We start from the raw sequence: 17,908 nt of genomic DNA, 5'->3' as shown, positions 1-17,908 counted from the left end.
TCGCTTTAAGTGGCTGTGTCAAAGTACGTGTCCATAACATACCTTGGGGAGAAGGGAGCCAAACAATGAGGGAAAGTGTCTGGATCTCGGAATTATTAAAAAAAAATTTAAATGCGATTCTGTGCATTATTAAATTTGAAATCGAAGTGGGGAAATCGACTACATGCAAAGAACATTGTGAGTGATTGTACCTTCATTCCATGTTTTTATTGTACACGATTGGCATAAACATTTAAATTCACTGTAGTCTGCCTTTAAATTGTGCTCTGATGGCTCTAATCTTTTCTTAGCTAAAGGAATTCCAGCAGAAGACCCCTTCAGCAGCACCTGCAGGCGGCAAGAAGAAGAAAAAGGGGAAAGAGTCGAACAGCCATCCTGATACCCCAAATCGCCTCTCTCCAGATCCAGTAGGTTTAATTAAGGCCTTTAATGTCTGCATCTGTATCTTTTCTTTATCTCTACCATTCAAAACATGATTCCCTTTTTACTACATAAAGGATAAGTGTAGTTGTACACTGTTAATAGCAATAGTTAATAAAGCCCCCTCTCATGCAAACACTCTACTACTCCAGCTGGACAATGTCTTCGTAACTGAGATATTGGTAGCAGACTCTGCATTCAGCATGATGTTCACTGCAACATGAACCCGCAGCTCTCATAGGGTGTAATGGGGCTTTTTTTTTTATAATTGTGTATTGTTTTTATCTTTTTTAACATATGTCAAACGTCAAAGAAGCAAATGGGGAACCTTTTAGAATGTTAAAGTATCCTAAAACTCCTCCCGCTTACCTGACTAATCCACTGGAAGCCACTGCACGCTGTCCTGAGAATATCTGCCCAGTTGCACCGCAGCAAAGTAGCATCAGTAGCTAAATAGAAAATAGTAGTGGCACAAGGGGTCTTAAAGGCAAACTAAAGTTGATAAAGTAAACCATTGTGAACTCTTTATTGTAGAGTTCAAGCTCTTTATTGTAGAATGTCTCTTCTGCATTGAAATACACTTACCTGCTTGTTTGCAAACCCCTGTAGAATGTACAGTAAGCTACATATTCTCAGCTCATTTTATATTTTGGCATGCTGCCTGTGTGTCGGGGTGACTGCGCATTCAAGGGAATTAAGTCATCCCACACTGGCCAATCAAGTGGCTGGAGACCAGCACCTGAAAAAAGCTGGCAAGGAAACTTGTTGGAATTAAGGTGTAAGTATTTTGCCTTTAGTTTCTCTTTAAGCAGGTGTACATGTCTAAACAAGAGGAGTTTATTTTTTCCAATGTTTTAATGGATCGCAGCCTTGACAAGCATGTACTGCAATTCATCAAAACGTTGGAAAGAGAAAAATAAAATCTTCTTGTTTGGAATATATATATATATATTACACACATACACAGTGGGGACCATGATTATAAAAGGTTGTGCACAAAATTGCTATATAGTCCCTTTTTAAAGTGGAGCCGAAACCTAACCAGTCTTAAAAATGTTCTCTCCTCCTTCCGAACACCTATGTGCTGGTTAATTTATGTAATAACATATATACCTGCCTATTTTCAGCCCCGTCCAGTCACGTGATCTCCCCCCTGCCAGTAAGGGGGGGAAGCAGGGAGTGCCAACAATGGATGGGTCATGGGAGCCTGTGGGTGAGATCACCGCTCCAGGCCTTACCAGCCATTGTCAAGCACTCACTCTCTCCCCTCCTCTGCAGCTGCTGCTGGCCGACACAGGAGAGATCATGTGACTGGACCGGAGTGGACTGTAAATAGGTAAGTATATACATCCCCCCCCCCTCCACTTTTTTTTTTTTTTTTTTTATGTTATACAGGTTAGTCAGCATAGGTGTTAGGAAGAGAAAGGGGGACATTTTAAGGCTGGTTAGGTTTAAGCTGGAATCCTACTTTAATGTATTTAAAGTAGAGTTCCGCCAGGAAAAAAAAAAATAAAAGTCAGCAGCTGCAAATACTGCAGCTGCTGACTTTTAAAGTATGGACACTTGCCTGTCTAGGGCACCCGTGATGTCCTCACCCAAAGCTGACCCGACCCTTGGCTCCAGGTGGAGGTGTCGGCATCATCAGTAAGGGAATCAGGAAGTGAAGCCTTGAGGCTGCACAGCCTGGTTCCCTACTGTGCTTGCGCGAGTCGCGCTGCGCTAATTGATTGGCCCCTGTTGTCTTGTGGGACCTGTGTCTCTCCCAGAAGACAGCGGGGGGGACGGAGGAGGGGCCGGACATGGTGTACATGGCTGCAGATTTTGCGGCACTCTTGTGCCGGAAGTGGGAGCAAATGCCTGGATTAGACAAGTATCTGCTCCCCCCCTGAAAGATGGCAAATGTACCACTGAAAGAGGGGAGGAACCGGATCAGCGGAAGTTCCATTTCTGGGTGGAACTCCACTTTAAACAAGCTTTTAACAGATATAATTGTGTTTTATAGGTATAAGTTTTTAGCATTTGCACCCTATTGACAAAAATATAGCTACTATGTTTTATTTTTCAGCACATTTTTACAAACATAAGCCTTGGAGTTTTGTCACATAAGCGTATCCAGTTTCCCTGCTCCAGGTTACTTGTTGACTTGTGCATATAGGGCTTTTGTTTGCCCATGACACACATCTGACAGCATGTTTGTATGTTGCTCATAGCTATACTTTAAAGGGGTCTCCTATTTTAGGTAATAACCAACAAAGGTAAAAATAAGTGCCACCCTGGCCTCCTTCATGAAGTAGGAAACAACAAAGCTTCTGCTACTGACATTTTACTGGCAAGTCAACACGTCCCATACTGCTATGTAACTGATCGGACTAAGATCTTTTGTCATATACGTTTTGTTGTAAAATCCCTTTTAAGAGATGATGTGCTTTGATTTGTAGGCTTTACTTGTTGTAACACGAAATACTGGTTCGCTAGATGTCCTGTTTAAATCTGTTCCTGGAGATCAGAGTAGGATGTGACACATGTCAGTAGAGAAAAGCCCACTTATTTTCTCAGACTGTCACTAGTACCTGCCAGTGATAGATCCGGAGAAGAACCACTTCCAAGGACTTCTGAAGTTACTGAGGGAAGCTTGCCATTCACAGTCCTCTCTATTGATCTTCTGGTCCTTTTCTACCTCTTGATTGACAGCTTTCTGCAGCATTGCACAGAATCGAATGTATGGAAATGACAAAAGAACAGACTGAGCAGGTTTTCTAACTAGCTCATAGATTGTGTCTACAGGGTAGCATTAAAGAACAGTATAACCAAATTCTAGAGACAAGGCAGAGGAACTGAGTTTTACTGGGTGTAATTGTAGTATTCTATAGTCTAATTACAAAAATTATTAGGGTCACACAAATACAAACCTGACTTAGGCTGGCCATACATGGTCAAAATTCGAAATAATTTTCTTTTGAAAATCAGAAATCGTGTGCGTTTTGTGATCCGATGATGCCACCATTGATTTTGAAATTCGGCTTTCTTTTCTTTCCGGAAATTTTCTTTTCTAGCACATGAGCATTTCTTTTTTGATTACATTTCTCGCACTATTCTCCCATCATTGACTAGAAAATCGTTCGTTTTTCAAAAAATTTCCAACATGTCCGATTACTCAAATTTGATTGCTGCACGAAAATCTGCTGTTGCTGCAGCCCACTAATGGAACGAAAATTATTAGATAAGATTTTCGAAAGAAAATTATTTTGAAATTCGACCTGCCTTACTCCCCAACCCTTTCTCTTTTTTTTTTTTTTTGTTTTTTTTTTGTTTTTTTTTTTGTTTAGTTTTGTTTTTTGTTTGTTTTTTTTTTTTTATCCTGCCTGTGCCTTCTACATTGCAGTGTGTATTTTCCTCCACCTATAATTGAACCTCTGTGCATCAAAATTATTGTCTGCATTGTTAAAGATCAAGAAGCACTTTTAGTCCATGTTAATAAGGGGTTTTAACTGTGTAGATCCGTTTGCTATCCCCCCTCCTTGGAATTTCATGATCTTCCTTGTGGATACTTTTCCATCTGCAATTTTCATCATCCAGTCCACTAGTGCCACCGATGGAGGAAGAAGAAGAAAACATAAACCGATAAACTTCAATATCTTAAATAATAAAAATTCACGCACAAAGTGAACATCGTTAATCTTTGGCTTCTGACGTCGCTTCTTTTCTCTTTCCTTCGCGTTTCGGCCAGTGGGTCAATTAGAAGCGCACAATGTTTCAATTATAAATAGTAAAACATTTGCATATTATTAACCCCTTTCTCAATTGAACCACCTCTTGTATTTACATCATCTTAAAGGGAAAGGAAAATAAATTATTACATATTGATCGACTGTTACTAATACCAAACAGACTAGATAATGCAATACGTTCCCTAAATATTAGTTGTTTAGTATTATAAATTTATAACTACATCTAGTGTTCATATTGTTTAAGCGCAACTTTAGGTTTTCCTATATTAACCTTTTTATTGGCATTCAACAGACAGTTTTGACTCCAACCAAGTGTCCTTCAAACATTTAGTAAATACGCTGCTTTTACAAAGCTGAATGCAGTGGGTAGAATGCTATCTGCAGTGTTTAGGTAGACATCAAAACTTTTTTTTTTTTTTTTTCCCGTTTTTTTTTCTGTAATGTTTTGCTCAGTAGATAAAATGGACGCTAGCTGTGCTTTGGTGACTGCTGTGTACTTGTTCCTGTTCAGAACTCTCCCTCGCTGCTATTTCAGACGATAATGGATAATGCTGAATAATGTTAAAATAAATAGGTTTCTCCTTTCTGCTTATCTGTCTTTCCCTTCTTTCTCTGTTTCCTTTGCTGCGTTCAGATTGAGGCCATTTTGAAGGGGCTGGTATCAGATCTTCATAGAACCAATGGGGTATCCATCCCCACACTGGCCGATATGAAGGTGAGCTTTTATTTGGGGTTCTGGTTTTCTGCTTTTAGTAGCTTTGCTTGTGCTTTTCTGCTTCTGATTTTGCTGGCTGTGTGCTTATGTTTCCATTTTGCACTTTGCATTTGCATTGGGGACGGTTTATCATCAAATGACACACAGGCTCTTATCGAAGTGATTAGATTTTATCTGGGAAAGGCAAATCGCTAAATACACAGATGAAAGATGTGTTTACCCTGCAAAGAATTGGTATTTCTGTCTATACAGTCCTAAGATTTACACGGCTCTGCCATTCAAGCACAATCCTGTTGGGCAGGGGAGAAGACCTGATTTTTTTCTTTGCTGCACTCACAGGTCTTGTCCCTCCCCCAGCCCGTGACTGGACCGTGAAGGAGAAGCAGCAGACTGATGAGCCCATCTCCTTTCAGTATTCTTGTTAAAATGTAAGCAGTGCAGCAAAACTGATTTGATTCCTTGTGCTGCCTGGCCAAATTGAAATCGAAGTCCTTTGTTATTGATGCAGTTGTGATGTGTCCAAGGGGTGAGATCAAGGCACATGATGCAAGATTTATTTAACCCTTTCACTGCCCAGTCCGTGCGGATGTACAGAAGTGCCCGCAGGTGGCCAGGTCAGTACGTCGTACGACCTCATTTCTCCCTCTCCTATAAGCTTCTGGTCACTTCAATGACCATAAGCTTATATGAGAATTATTCAGCAGACTCTGCTGAACAATTCTATAACTCTGATCAGCGGATTACAACCTGCTGATGAGTTATTAACCCCTAAATGTGACCGTCCACCCCCACCCACCCCGCTGCCCCCCTGTCCCCAGCCTCTCCACCCCCACCGCACCCTTTCATCTAAAACTGCTCCCCCCCCCCCCCCCCCACTCTCCTCTCCTATCCCGATCCGACCCCCCCATCCCCCTGTCATTTTCTGAATCCACGAAATCTCTATACAGATTCTCATTCATTCAAGTAAAGTGATACAGAGAAAAGGGACTATCTTCGGTCCCTTTCTCTGTCTCAAAAAAGAGATATGAGGGTCTGTTTAGACCTCTGATATCTCACCAAAGACCCCCCCCCAAAGAAAAAAAAATTTGTAAAATTATTAAAAAAAAAACAAACAAACAAAACAGAGCCCTTTCACACTGGCAGCGCCCAGGCATCGACGGTAAAGTGCCGCTAGTTTTAGTGGCTCTTTACCGTCGTTTTTGCTTTTCGGGCACATGGCTGTAAGAAAAAAATGTAAAAAGTAAATAAAAAAAAAAACAAAAAAAAAAAACACAAACATAGTAAGACCCCCCCCCCCCCCCCCCCCCCCAGGTCCTCCGGCACTCACCCCTCCACGGATATCTCAGCTTCTTCCGGCCAACCCGATCCGTCCTGATTGGCCAGGGGGTGAAACTGGAAGACGATGGCGAATATTAATTCGCTATTGTCACAACTCACAAGTTGGTGGGTTCGGGGTGCAATGCTATGCGCCCGAGCCCAGCCTTTTTCAAGCCAATTAAAGCCTCAGGCTATAATCATATGGTTTGAAAAAAAAAAACCTCATACAAACATATGAGCCCTGCAGGTGAGCAGCGCCCCCTAATGGACCGACCGCTCCTGGTAAGACCCCTTTCACATGACTCTGAAAAAGCATGTCCACCTGCTCAGCGGGGGATCGGTCTGCTGATCCCCGCTGAGCAGGCGGATGACAGGTCTGTGTCCGCTCCGCTGATGCAGAGCGGACACGGACACAAATCGCTATTCTCTATGGGCTGATTGGATGGAAACAGACCGCCTGTCCAGTTTCATCCGATACCATCTGATCTGATCTGCTAGATTGATGGGGAATGGAATCCCCATCCCTCTGTTTTTAGCAGACTGGATCAGATGCGGGTGGGTGTAAACAGACACATGTCCATTTACATCAGTCTCTCCATAGAGAACAATGGGTGGTACGATTGGGCCAGCCTAAAAAAGGCAGACCCGATCGGTGTGCTTGCGTGATAGGGGCCTAAGGCCTTGTTCACACCGGGCATACACAGCATACCTTTACAGGGATGCACAGGTGTTCCATGCATCTCTGTGCAGGCAGTCCCATTGATGTCATTTGGGATGTAGCACCTGCACGAATAGAGCCATTGCTCCCAATTTTACACCCATGTAGGTCCGCATGCATGTCCCTGAGCTCACACTGTCTGCGTTCGGGGTCATGTACCCACACGGATGTCAGATTGGGAAAAGTAGATAAGCCTGTGCAGCCGTTGCATCCCAATTGACATAAATGAGACTGCCTGTACGGGGATGCACGGAACACCTGTGCATCCCTGTGAGTGTAAACATGGCCCTCCATGGGCGTACACTTTAGTATGCCACATTTGAAGGAGGCTTTAGTACTAGTTTAGCAGGAATTTTGTAAGGAAATTTTTGGGTACGTTCGATTTTCACCATTTTGCAAAAATGTGCAATTTAAAATTTACAAATATTACTTATTTAACTCCATACAGGTTAAGTTTTTATATTTAGTAGAGATTTAGCAGGAATTTCGTAAAATTAGCAGTGTTTTTATCTGCTAATAATGGTTTGTGTATTTTTTGCGAATATATTGGTTCGATAAACATTTGTGCAATTGCCGCAGGGTCTAAAAAATCAGTAACACCTTCTTTTTATTCTACTTATGTTTTCAGAAAATATATGGTTTGGAGGGACTTTCACAAATTCTGAAAGCTAGAAGTGAAAAATAAAAACAAAGGAAAAATTGCAAAAATGGTCTGTCCACCTAAATGTACAAAATGGAGTACAGGGCCTGGCAGCGAAAGGGTTAAAGTGTAACATTCTCTTTTTTTTTTTTTTTTGGCCCAATCTGTGACAACTGTAAAATGTCCCATCACTTTCTGTACTGTAGACAGTGGTCACAAGGAACATGGGTAGCAATAAAAACAGGGACTTTCACATTTCCCTACTCAACCCAAAGCTAAAACCGAACAAAACAAACAATAACGGTATGCAGCCTTTAATCAGAGGATCTGCATGCAGAAATCGGTACAGTATTCCACCAAAACTGTAATATTTTTATGTCTTTTACATTTTTTTTTTTTTTAGTGAGTTTTCACACAATAAAAAGAAATACATGCAACATGTACACGAATTGACAATAACAGTGAGCAGTGGCGGCTGGTGCCCCGCGCTTACCCCATCTAGGTCACACGCAGCGTCACCCAGTGTCTCCCTCTCGGCTTTATGGAAGCTTCCCCTGCATCTCCTCCTCCTACCTCTTCTCTAATACGAGCGCTTTTCCTCTCGGCCGGTCGGGTCTCAGGACCCGCTTCCTGATTGGCCGGGAGGAGAATCAGGAAAATAGCGAATTGTAATTCACTATTGTCACACAAGTGGGTGGGCTCGTGCCGTAGTGCTCTGCGCCTCGAGCCCACCCTTTTTTAAAGCAAATTAGAGCCTCAGGCTCTAATCATGTGCTTCTTAAAAAAAAAAAAAAAAAAAAATTCCTGTTTGGATTTGATGCGTCCAGCACCCGGCATGTAGATTAGGGGCCGGCCACATGGATAAGGGGGGCGGCGCCCCTGCACCCCGTATGGATGGGCCACCACTGACAGTGAGTCGAACCCTCTACGTAACATATTTCTGTCTCTACATTAAACAAGATCTTTTTTTTTTTTTCCCCCCACCATGTTGGTTATTACTATTACTTTTTATGTGAATAATTATTTGCGTATCCGCTTCTTTTCATTGAATTGAATGTGTAATGGCCAGTATTCATAAAACAGTTTCATGTCCTCACTTCATAACACTTACAAAATACACCCTCCGACGTCTTTCAAATGCAATTTTTTGGGAAAAAATACACTTCGATAAATAAAAAAAAAAAAAAACGAAACAGTAAAGTTAGCACAATGTTTTTTGTTTTAATGTGAAAGATGATGTTACGCCGCGAGAATCGTGAGAGAATCGTGATTTTCATTTTAGCCAGAATCGTGCAGCTCTAGTACATACCCTGACCACACAAAACTGCAGCATGTGACTGAATAGGATTATTGGTTTCTTCTGCTGTCTGTACTTGGCATGGGTGTCCGCAAGAAGGATTTTTTCTGTCACTGGCTTTACATGACTGATCCTGCCATTTGCTGGTTCGCGCCTCTGAAATAGCCCTGGCAGGATATAAAGCTTGTTTCAAATCAAGCATATCAGTGTCACTTCTGTTCAAACAGTTGTCACAAGCAGCAAGATGACATTCCTGCAGTTCCTGTGCAGATAATGACGACGATGCTCTCTGAGACTTCTGATGTACTGAGGGGGTTGTTTTTTTGTTTTAATATATTAATGTTTTCACCCAAGATAAACACACATTTCACCCAAGATTCACCCATTTTTACTGAAGAATCAGAAATATGGATGAGTGTTGGATGAAACATTGATGGGCCCCCTGATACCTCCGATATACAGAGAATCCATTCAGCTTCTGTGAATAGAGGGGGTGGACGGTATCAATCATCCACCCGACCACCATTCATAGATCCCGTTTCATTCATGGAGGCTGTAGTGACTACTTCTATGACTGAAGGAGGTGGGTGAAAAGGATGGGCATGGTCGGGCACTGTTGATGAGAGCCTGTGACAACTCCCACATTGCTATTCACCCCTGCTGCACTGGAAGATTTGGGGGTGGGGAAGGCAGACGTTGGAGGAGGAAGATTTCAGCAAAAGGGGGACACAGCAGCACAAGGGACACATCTCGCTGGCCCTTGAGCTGAATTTTTTGTTTTAGGTCAACTTAGGTTTTAAAGCAGTAGTTTGGGTAGTAAATTAACAATCGCATCCCCTTTATTTCTCACGCGACAGGTTAACTTTGAGCCTGAGATTTTCTGAAGGCTGGCATCCTGGCATCAATGTTACACATAACACAACACATCTGCTACTATCTGATGGTGATTAAAGTGTTAGGGCTCGAAAACAAACCATCTTTCAGTAAATATTCATGTAATCGGAAGTGGCATGTGTTGCTTAGAAGATTTTCATCTCTACAGATATTTCCAGTCCAGCCATTGAAGATCTGTGTAATGAAATCCTGGTGCAAACATTGCAGATGTGCAGGCTTGTGCCTATGGAGTGGGCAGAGGGGCACGTTACAGACAACATGCCTATCCCTGGCCCTTCTCCCAGGTCAGGTTTGCAATAAGGTGTCCGTAGACTGACTTTTTCTTTTTTTTTTTTTTTTTTTTTTTTTTTTTTTTTCTGGATTACAAAACTGTTTTCTTTGGGACAGCTCCCAAGAGTCCCAAACAAACAGTCTTGGGTTATAAAGAGGTCCTTGTGCCATCTATTTTGGGTTCCCCAGCTCCATGTTGGGACAATGTGCAACCCCCCCCCCCCCCCCTCCATTTTATTGTCCTAAACATGAGTGTTTGTTGGTGTGACCTCTTCTGTGTAGGGGAGAAACTGGTTTAAAAGACGCTGTGAGGTGGTTGGGTTGTGCATGCATGTCCAAACCGATGTCTGTGGTCAGCTGTATTTACCGTTAAGAGAGCATTTGTGGTTTAGCCAATTAGATTTGAACTCTCTGCATTTTTAGAGGGTACTGTTGAAAGCCTGTTTTTGGTTTGCTGTGTCTAACGTCACAGTAGATCTACTAAATTACTAAATGAAGGCCTTAAAGCGTATCTAGATTCAAACACAAAAATGTAATATATTGCTGCTTGCCAGTCTTTATATGAGCTACCTGGTAATCCTGCAAATAACACTCTTCCTGTGTTTGCGTGGCTACGCTCTCTACTGTATACTGTATGGAAGGTGTCATGGTTGTCACCTAGGCTGGCATTTAAACATGTCTGCCTTTTTGTTCCTCATCTTCATTACATGGGGGTGATGGGATTAGTAGTTTACACAAGAAGAATACCATTGTTTGTGCTTTATTTCAGCTCACAGGAAGTGACCAGGACACTGTATTTCTGGCAAGATCAACAGGTATTTCCTGTACTTGCTGAAAATGTTCTTGGTCTGAAAAATGGAAACTAATACAGCTACAACATCTCAGGGCTGGTAAGCTGCAATATGTTTCATGTTTGTTCGTCAGTTATTTTCTAATGCCCAGTACACATTGGGCAAAAATTGGCGGGGTCAGCAGGGACTGCACAACTTTCGGTCTATGTACACAGTTGTCTGTTCTACAGAAGCCGGACTAATGGGCATGCTGGTAAACAAGCATTCGATCAGTGCTCACAGCCATTGGCTGCAAGTGCTGATCGGTGTATTCTGCTGGGTGGGAGAGAGAGATTGTAGTCCCCCTGTCGGAATACAATGTCCAGGCAAGGGAGGTCACTGCATCAACATAGCTTTTTTCCTTCAACCCACTGGTTGTGTGTACCCAGCTCAACTCTTCCTGAAAACCAGTCAGGAAAGTTGAAGAAAAGAGCATGTAGATATTGTCTGTTTCACAGGTGTCTGAGCTCCTTCCTTTTCATCCTATATGCCAACAACTCCCTAACTAGTCAAACAGGAACTTCTCACCGGTACGCACGTGAGTCATTACTGACACGTCACTCGCTGCTGCCGGAGAAGGATGACTTCATTATGAAGAGTGCCTTCTATTTCTAAGTCTGTTTGAACTAGAAATCTCAGCCAAGTCAAAAAAAGGCAAGAAAACGCCCATTTACCGGATATAAAGTGGTGCTTGGTGGATTGTTTGGGCAGTGCTTTAGGCAATATCCATCTGTGGCAAAGCTGAATTTCAGGTTAAAATCCTAATCCCAGGATCCCAATAACATGCCCCCACACCTAATATATCCTGTCTTACTCTTAGGACTCATTTACATTAGCAGCAAGGACTACTGCGCACCTGAAAAGGGATTCACAGATCACTGTTCAGAGCTGTTTGACAGGTGGTGATGTGTCACTATATCGCCACATCTCCGCTTGTTTTAACCCCCTGAACACAACAGCGGGTTTAATTCCTGCTGCAGCTCTGATGCTTTGCTTGTGTACACCTTTTCCACTGCCTTTGCCTCTTAAGGGGGAGGGAGGAGGTAATTCAACCATGTGGTTTTACTGCCCACCCCACTGCAAGTGGGGTGGGCAGTAAAACCACAAGGCCTTGTAGTTGCTCTTGCCGCCTTTGTTAGGAGCTCACTAGATTTCTTCCAGATCAACATGCATTTATCTGTACCTCTAGCATTGCATATGTTTTTGTTTTTTGCCTAGACATTCACTTTACTGCTTTGTGCAGTTTATCACAATGCATGAATAGTTGGAGATCTCCACTCATACCAGAATGCTCAGCTAGGCTTTGCAGCCTTCATGGTTAGGATTGAAAAAAGAGAGGGGGAGGGGAATTATGGGACTTTAAATGAGGTGATGAATGTGTAGGTTCATCTGCCTCCATCCCTAGTACTGTATATATTAAACCAAAGTGGGACTTTAATTGAAGCATAACTGCAAAATAAATATGCAAGGATATGTCTGATAGTTCTTTGTCTACATACAAGATTGGGGGTAAAAAATGTAGCAATTGTAAAAAATAACCATAGTAGTTAAATAACTTATATTTCATATATATACACACATATATTACAACATAGTCCATGGGTAATGGATATATTGACATAAGGTACACAGTAACAATAATGGTTAGATAACTTGTATTTCATATATGTACACGCATTCATCACAACATAGTCTATGGGTAATAGGCATATTGACATGAGGTACATATTTAAGGAAAATAACATAGATCTTAAATTAATTAAGGACTAAAATATTGTAAATGGGATAACTAAATCCAGGGAGACTTCAGACATATGCTTGCAAGTGTAAAAAGGAAAACAAATACCTTCGCGCTAACTCAAATGTGTAAGCTGCTAACACTGCAAATAGAATTTTTGCTGTAAACCATGAAATATATAAATAAGTGCAGCGCTATACTTTTATATCGTGAATTGACAATTGTGTATATCAACATAGAGAAATCCAAAAATAGTAAAAGTCCATTTTCTATAAATCAAAATCCATTTGTTTGTGAAAACATGAAAATCACCACGTGAATATATGACTGAAATAATAATTAAGCAATCCCCAAGGTAGTGGAGGCGTACCGTAGATTTTGGACCGAAAAATAGCATATGCTACATAGGTCAACATAAGCATTTATTGCCCAATGGCAATGGTACACAGCATCAGTACCGAGGGAAAGTCAACGGTCCTGGAAACTTGCTCAGGGATTATGTGCAAAAACCACACTTGTGCAGATACCACCACCCATATGAATGGAGGCTTACCAAACAGTTGGGACCCAAGACAGCATATGCTGGATGAGTCAAACAGGCTGGGAATTGCTCACTGGCAATGGAGAGGAGATCCCAAAGGTACACTGGAGAAGAAGTCCTGGGGGTGCCTCACCGGGGTACTTCCTCCACACAGAAATTAAGGATATCCTCGAACATGCCCCACATAGGATAAAAAAGGGGCCATATAGTGTAATACCTTTTAAAATTATGAATTTTTATTAAAAGAAAGACACTTACATTTAAGAAGTAACAAAGCGATTGTATACAATAAAAAGGCGGCAGTGGAGTCCTCCTGACGCGTTTCGTCTCATAGGACTTCATCCTGTGATTTTTTTTTTTTTCTTTTTTTTTTTTTTGCGGTTTATATTCCAGATAGGTTGATTTTTGCCTTGTGCTACCAGAACAAGCAATGATAGGATATCTCTAGCAGGAAGATGAACTGAATTTTTTTTCTCTTTTAGTTTTAAAGGTTAGAACCTCTCATGTTATACTATTATTGGCTATGTCCCAGTGGGGAGGTTCTTCCTCACTCCCTTACTGGATATGGGGTTCAGACACAACTGGAAATGAGGGGAAATCATCCCAGTGAGGAAATTTCTAAGTTTTCACTACTTTGGGCCCATTCACATCTATCCAGGTTTGTGTTGAGGCAGCTCGTTCATTTAAATGGGCTTTCAGTACACCACAGTGAACATAGAAATCGACATGGACTTTTCTTTCTAATGCAGTGCATCAGGGAATCGTTGCCTTAGTGTGTTGGTATGGCATTCAAATTAGACACCACAAGGCCCTCCCATGCGCGTAGCCCATCTAAACCCAAATTGGTTTGGTAGGAGATCTACATAACATTGAACTCTTGGCAAACGGTTACATAGACAGCTGAAATACTGCTACCCATTTCTATGAGCCCTTCCACACCAGTTCTGGTCAGGAACCCCCTGTCTGTAAATGTAGTTTATCAGACTATATACATTTTTCCTGTTTTTTTTTTGGGGGGGGGGGGTTCTATCTATATGCAAAATGTGCATTTCTAGAACAGGAAAAACTGCATTGCTGTAGCCTCCCTAACTGACATAGTTGACCTAGTTGTGTATACATGTATGTCTGACTGTAGAGATATTAGATTGTAAGTTCCACTGGGGCAGGGAAATGTCAAGATAACGGCTTGTGTATTTTACTATTTGGTTTGCTCCCAGTCTTGTCCTGTGTATATTTTTGTATACATTCTTGTTTTTGCTTCCAGTTCTGTTCACTGTTTTATGTTTTGTCTGCACATTCTCATTGTTGTCTTCTAATTTAAAACTGTCTTGTCTTTCTGTAAAGAGATCAACACCACTAATCCATGTTGTGTACCCCGACAGGTGATCTTGGAGCAAGATGTTGCTCATGATGTTGAAATCCTAACAGAGGATGTCTACGATAATTCTAAAACCCCAACCGAAACTCAGTTTGATAACCCACTGGCTGAGGTGTGCAGCAACCACACACTGTCCTGTCTGAGTAGTGCTAATTCTAGTAGCAACATTTCTAAATCCTCTCTCTCCCCAACTATGATCTTGGCCCCCTAAAGCTATAAATCCTCTGTTTTGGCTGTGGAATTATAGAATTTGCTTTGTATTGTGGGATCTGCTTTGGTTTAGCTTTATTATAGTGTGTGTGTGTGTGTGTATATATATGTGTGTGTGTGTATATGTATATATATATATATATATATATATATATATATATATATATATATATATATATATATATATATATATATATATATATATATATATATATATCTCTCTATTTTATCTAATATCTATCACACACACTCTCTCTCACACACACACACACACACACACACACACACACACACACACGTATATTAGTATATATAATGTATGTATGTCTCGCCCTTAAAAAAAAAAAAAAAAACCTAAATGGACAACACCTCCGCTCAGAGCTGTGCAAATGGAAAAGGACACGGCCTTGCTTTCCTCAAAAAAAAAAAAAAAAATAGACACAGATGTAGTCAGATACAAATGCATGATCCCTTGTTTATATCCACAAACCCATAGGAATGAATTGCTGTCCGTTTTCCTTCCAAAAACGGACAGGTCAAACATAGACAAATGGCATATCCTTGTAAAAGTGCTTGTAGGTTTAGAATCCTTTTAACCACTTCCCACCCAGGCCAATTCTGGCACTTCGCTCCTACATGTAAAAATCATCCTTTTTTGTTTTTTCTAGAAAATTACTCAGAACCCCCAAACATTATATATGTGTTTTTTTTTTTTTTTAGCAGAGACCCTAGGGAATAAAATGACGGGTTGCAACTTTTTATGTCACACGGTATTTGCGCATCGATTTTTCGAACACGTGTTTTTTTTTTTTTTTTTGGGGGGGGTTTCATGAATTAAAAATAAAAAAAAAAAACAGTAAAGTTAGCCCAATTTTTTTGTGTAGTGTGAAAGATGATGTTGCACCGAGTAAATGGATACCTAACATGCCGCGCTTTAAAATTAAACACACTCCTGGTGTCAAACTTCGGTTCTTAAAAATCTCCATAGGCAACGCTTTAAATTTTTTTACAGGTTACATGTTTAGAGTTACAGAGGAGGTCTTGGGCTAGAATTTTTGCTTTTGCTCTAATGCACGCAGCGATACCTCACATGTGTGATTTGAACATAGCTTACGTATGTGGGCGTGACTTGCGTATGTGTTCGCTTAGGGACAGGGGCGCTTTTATATTTTTTTTTTTTTTTTTAACACCTTCTCTTTAAAAAAAAAATTATTCCTATTACTAGGAATGTAAACATCCCTTGTAATAGCAATGGTGCATGACAGATCTTCTTTATGGAGAGCTGTGTGGTCAATTAGACCCCATATCTCTCCTTCAGGCTGGAAAGGCTGAGATCTAAACAAACAAAAACACACAAAACTCTCTCTCGGCCTTTCCAGCCGTGTCCTCAGCCTTGTTTACTTCGGCCTGGACATGACCTCACAACGTCGCCCCTGGGCCTCCAAGGGTCATAGTTGACTGGAGACCATATTGTCACCAGAAGTCTCTATGGTAAACTTCCGGCAGCGACTGGTTTCTTTCTCGCGATCGCAGGGGTGAACTGGGAGAAGCACCGGAGGCGGGGGGGACATCTCCTCCTGCCACCTGTAAGAACGATCAAGAGGCAGAACTGCTGCTATGATTGTTCTTGTGTTGCACAGAATCACCGGCTGAAAAAGACATCTGGATGATGCCTGTAGATGCCTGTGATGAAAAACAGGAAAGAGGTATTGGGGGCTTTCAAAGTGGCAGACTGATGTTTGGAAACTTATTAACACTCTCTGAATAAGCAGATACACCCAGTACAACGCAATTTCATGTTCCAACCAATTATGGTGTTTGTTTTGGCATGAAGTAGGTGATGTGTATTTCCTGTTTCTTGTATCATCTTCTGACATTGGGAGTCCTCTCTGCTATAGCATGCTGCTCTGGTTTGTGTTGGCTGTGAATAAGATAATTTGCTGGTACTGTCATTTCTCTTTTTCTGGGTTTCGCTTTTCTGATCTTTTTTGATTTTTTTTTTTTTTTTTTCTTTTTCTTTTGCTTCCTCGCTTTTGGTGATTCCCCTGTTTTCTTGTTCTTCAGCAGAATGACTACGATGGTCCAAAGGTGACATCAGATGGAAACAGGTAAGTGTTTTCTTCCCAGTATTACATGATTTTAAAATGAGTTCCTCTGTAATTCTGGAGGATATAACAAAAACCCAGAGGCACCTTCTTGGCTGTTACAGTAGATTATGATTTGATGTTGGCTTATGGCTGTAAAGTGAAAACCATACAAACAAATGGCAACTACCCCAACCTAAAACTAGTCTTTGCAGCAAGGAGTATATGGAAGGGCGACGCATGTCAAAAAAACAACAAACAAAAACTCCCAACTCCCTTGCCAGCCTGCAACAAACTGAATTAACCCTGTCTATCAGTTCACATTAAAACCAAAGGGTTTAGTTTGCACACATTTGCAAATACATATGTAAGCTGCAGAGGCCGCGTCACTTTAGTGTACTGCAATCCTTACTCTATAAAGTTTGAGATTCTCCTGGGTTGGTGTGCCTGGAGAGAGCCCACACCACCTTAACCAGATCCCCCCTGGCCTATAGCAGAATGACGGCAGGTGGGGGATCGGTTATCCTGACTGGGCGTCCAGTGCGGCGATCAGTAGTGCGATGTTTCGCTCTGACACACGGCATCTCTGATCTTGGTAAAGAGCCTATGACGTAGGCTCTTTACCATGTGATCAGCTGTGTCCAATCACAGCTGATCACATCGTAACCAGGAAGTGCCGTTTGTCTGCTTTTCTTCTATTCGTGCTGACAAGGTGCGAGTACAGGAGAGCCGATCTGCGGCTTTACTGACGGGGGGGGGGGTCTGCGCTGATGATCGGCACATCATTTTATGAGAGCAGTCCCATCAAGGATGCCCACAAGTGCCAATCCGTGCCCACCAGGGATGGTTATCAGTGCAATACATCGTTGCCCATTAGTGCCCACCAGTGCTGCCCCTCAGTGCAGCCTTATCAGTGCCCGTTGGTGAAGGGGAAAAAAACAAACTAAAATTTTTTTTTTAGCAAAAAATGAAAACCCAGCTGTGATTAATACCACCAAAAGAAAGCTCTATTTGAGGGAAAAAAAATATAAAAAATCAATTTGGGTACAGAGTTGCATGACCGTGCAATTGTCATTTAAATTGGCCTCGGCAGGATAGGTGTGAAAGTCCCCAGTATTGAAGTGGTTA

The 17,908-nt window shown here is 41.6% G+C and overlaps 1 protein-coding gene across 10 annotated transcripts in view; it reads left to right on the top strand.

The window, feature by feature from the left end:
• The window catches only part of GOLGA2 (golgin A2), a 147,729-nt gene that overhangs the window by 28,448 nt on the left and 101,373 nt on the right, over nucleotides 1-17,908 (top strand). For 3 of the 10 annotated variants that reach the window (XM_073600435.1, XM_073600433.1, XM_073600431.1), the window contains exons 2-5: nucleotides 291-407; nucleotides 4,783-4,863; nucleotides 14,491-14,598; nucleotides 16,761-16,804. In XM_073600435.1, the coding sequence (XP_073456536.1) occupies nucleotides 291-407; nucleotides 4,783-4,863; nucleotides 14,491-14,598; nucleotides 16,761-16,804 (350 nt within the window). The remainder of the gene's footprint in view (nucleotides 1-290; nucleotides 408-4,782; nucleotides 4,864-14,490; nucleotides 14,599-16,760; nucleotides 16,805-17,908) is intronic. The other 7 variants (XM_073600432.1, XM_073600436.1, XM_073600434.1 and 4 more) reach the window with 7 other exon arrangements.

The sequence above is a fragment of the Aquarana catesbeiana genome, linkage group LG09 (genome assembly GCF_042186555.1).
Source record: "Aquarana catesbeiana isolate 2022-GZ linkage group LG09, ASM4218655v1, whole genome shotgun sequence".
In the NCBI taxonomy this organism is placed as follows: Eukaryota; Metazoa; Chordata; class Amphibia; order Anura; family Ranidae; genus Aquarana; species Aquarana catesbeiana.
Note: the sequence above shows the minus strand (reverse complement) of the source record. Positions and strands in the feature narration are given on the sequence as shown.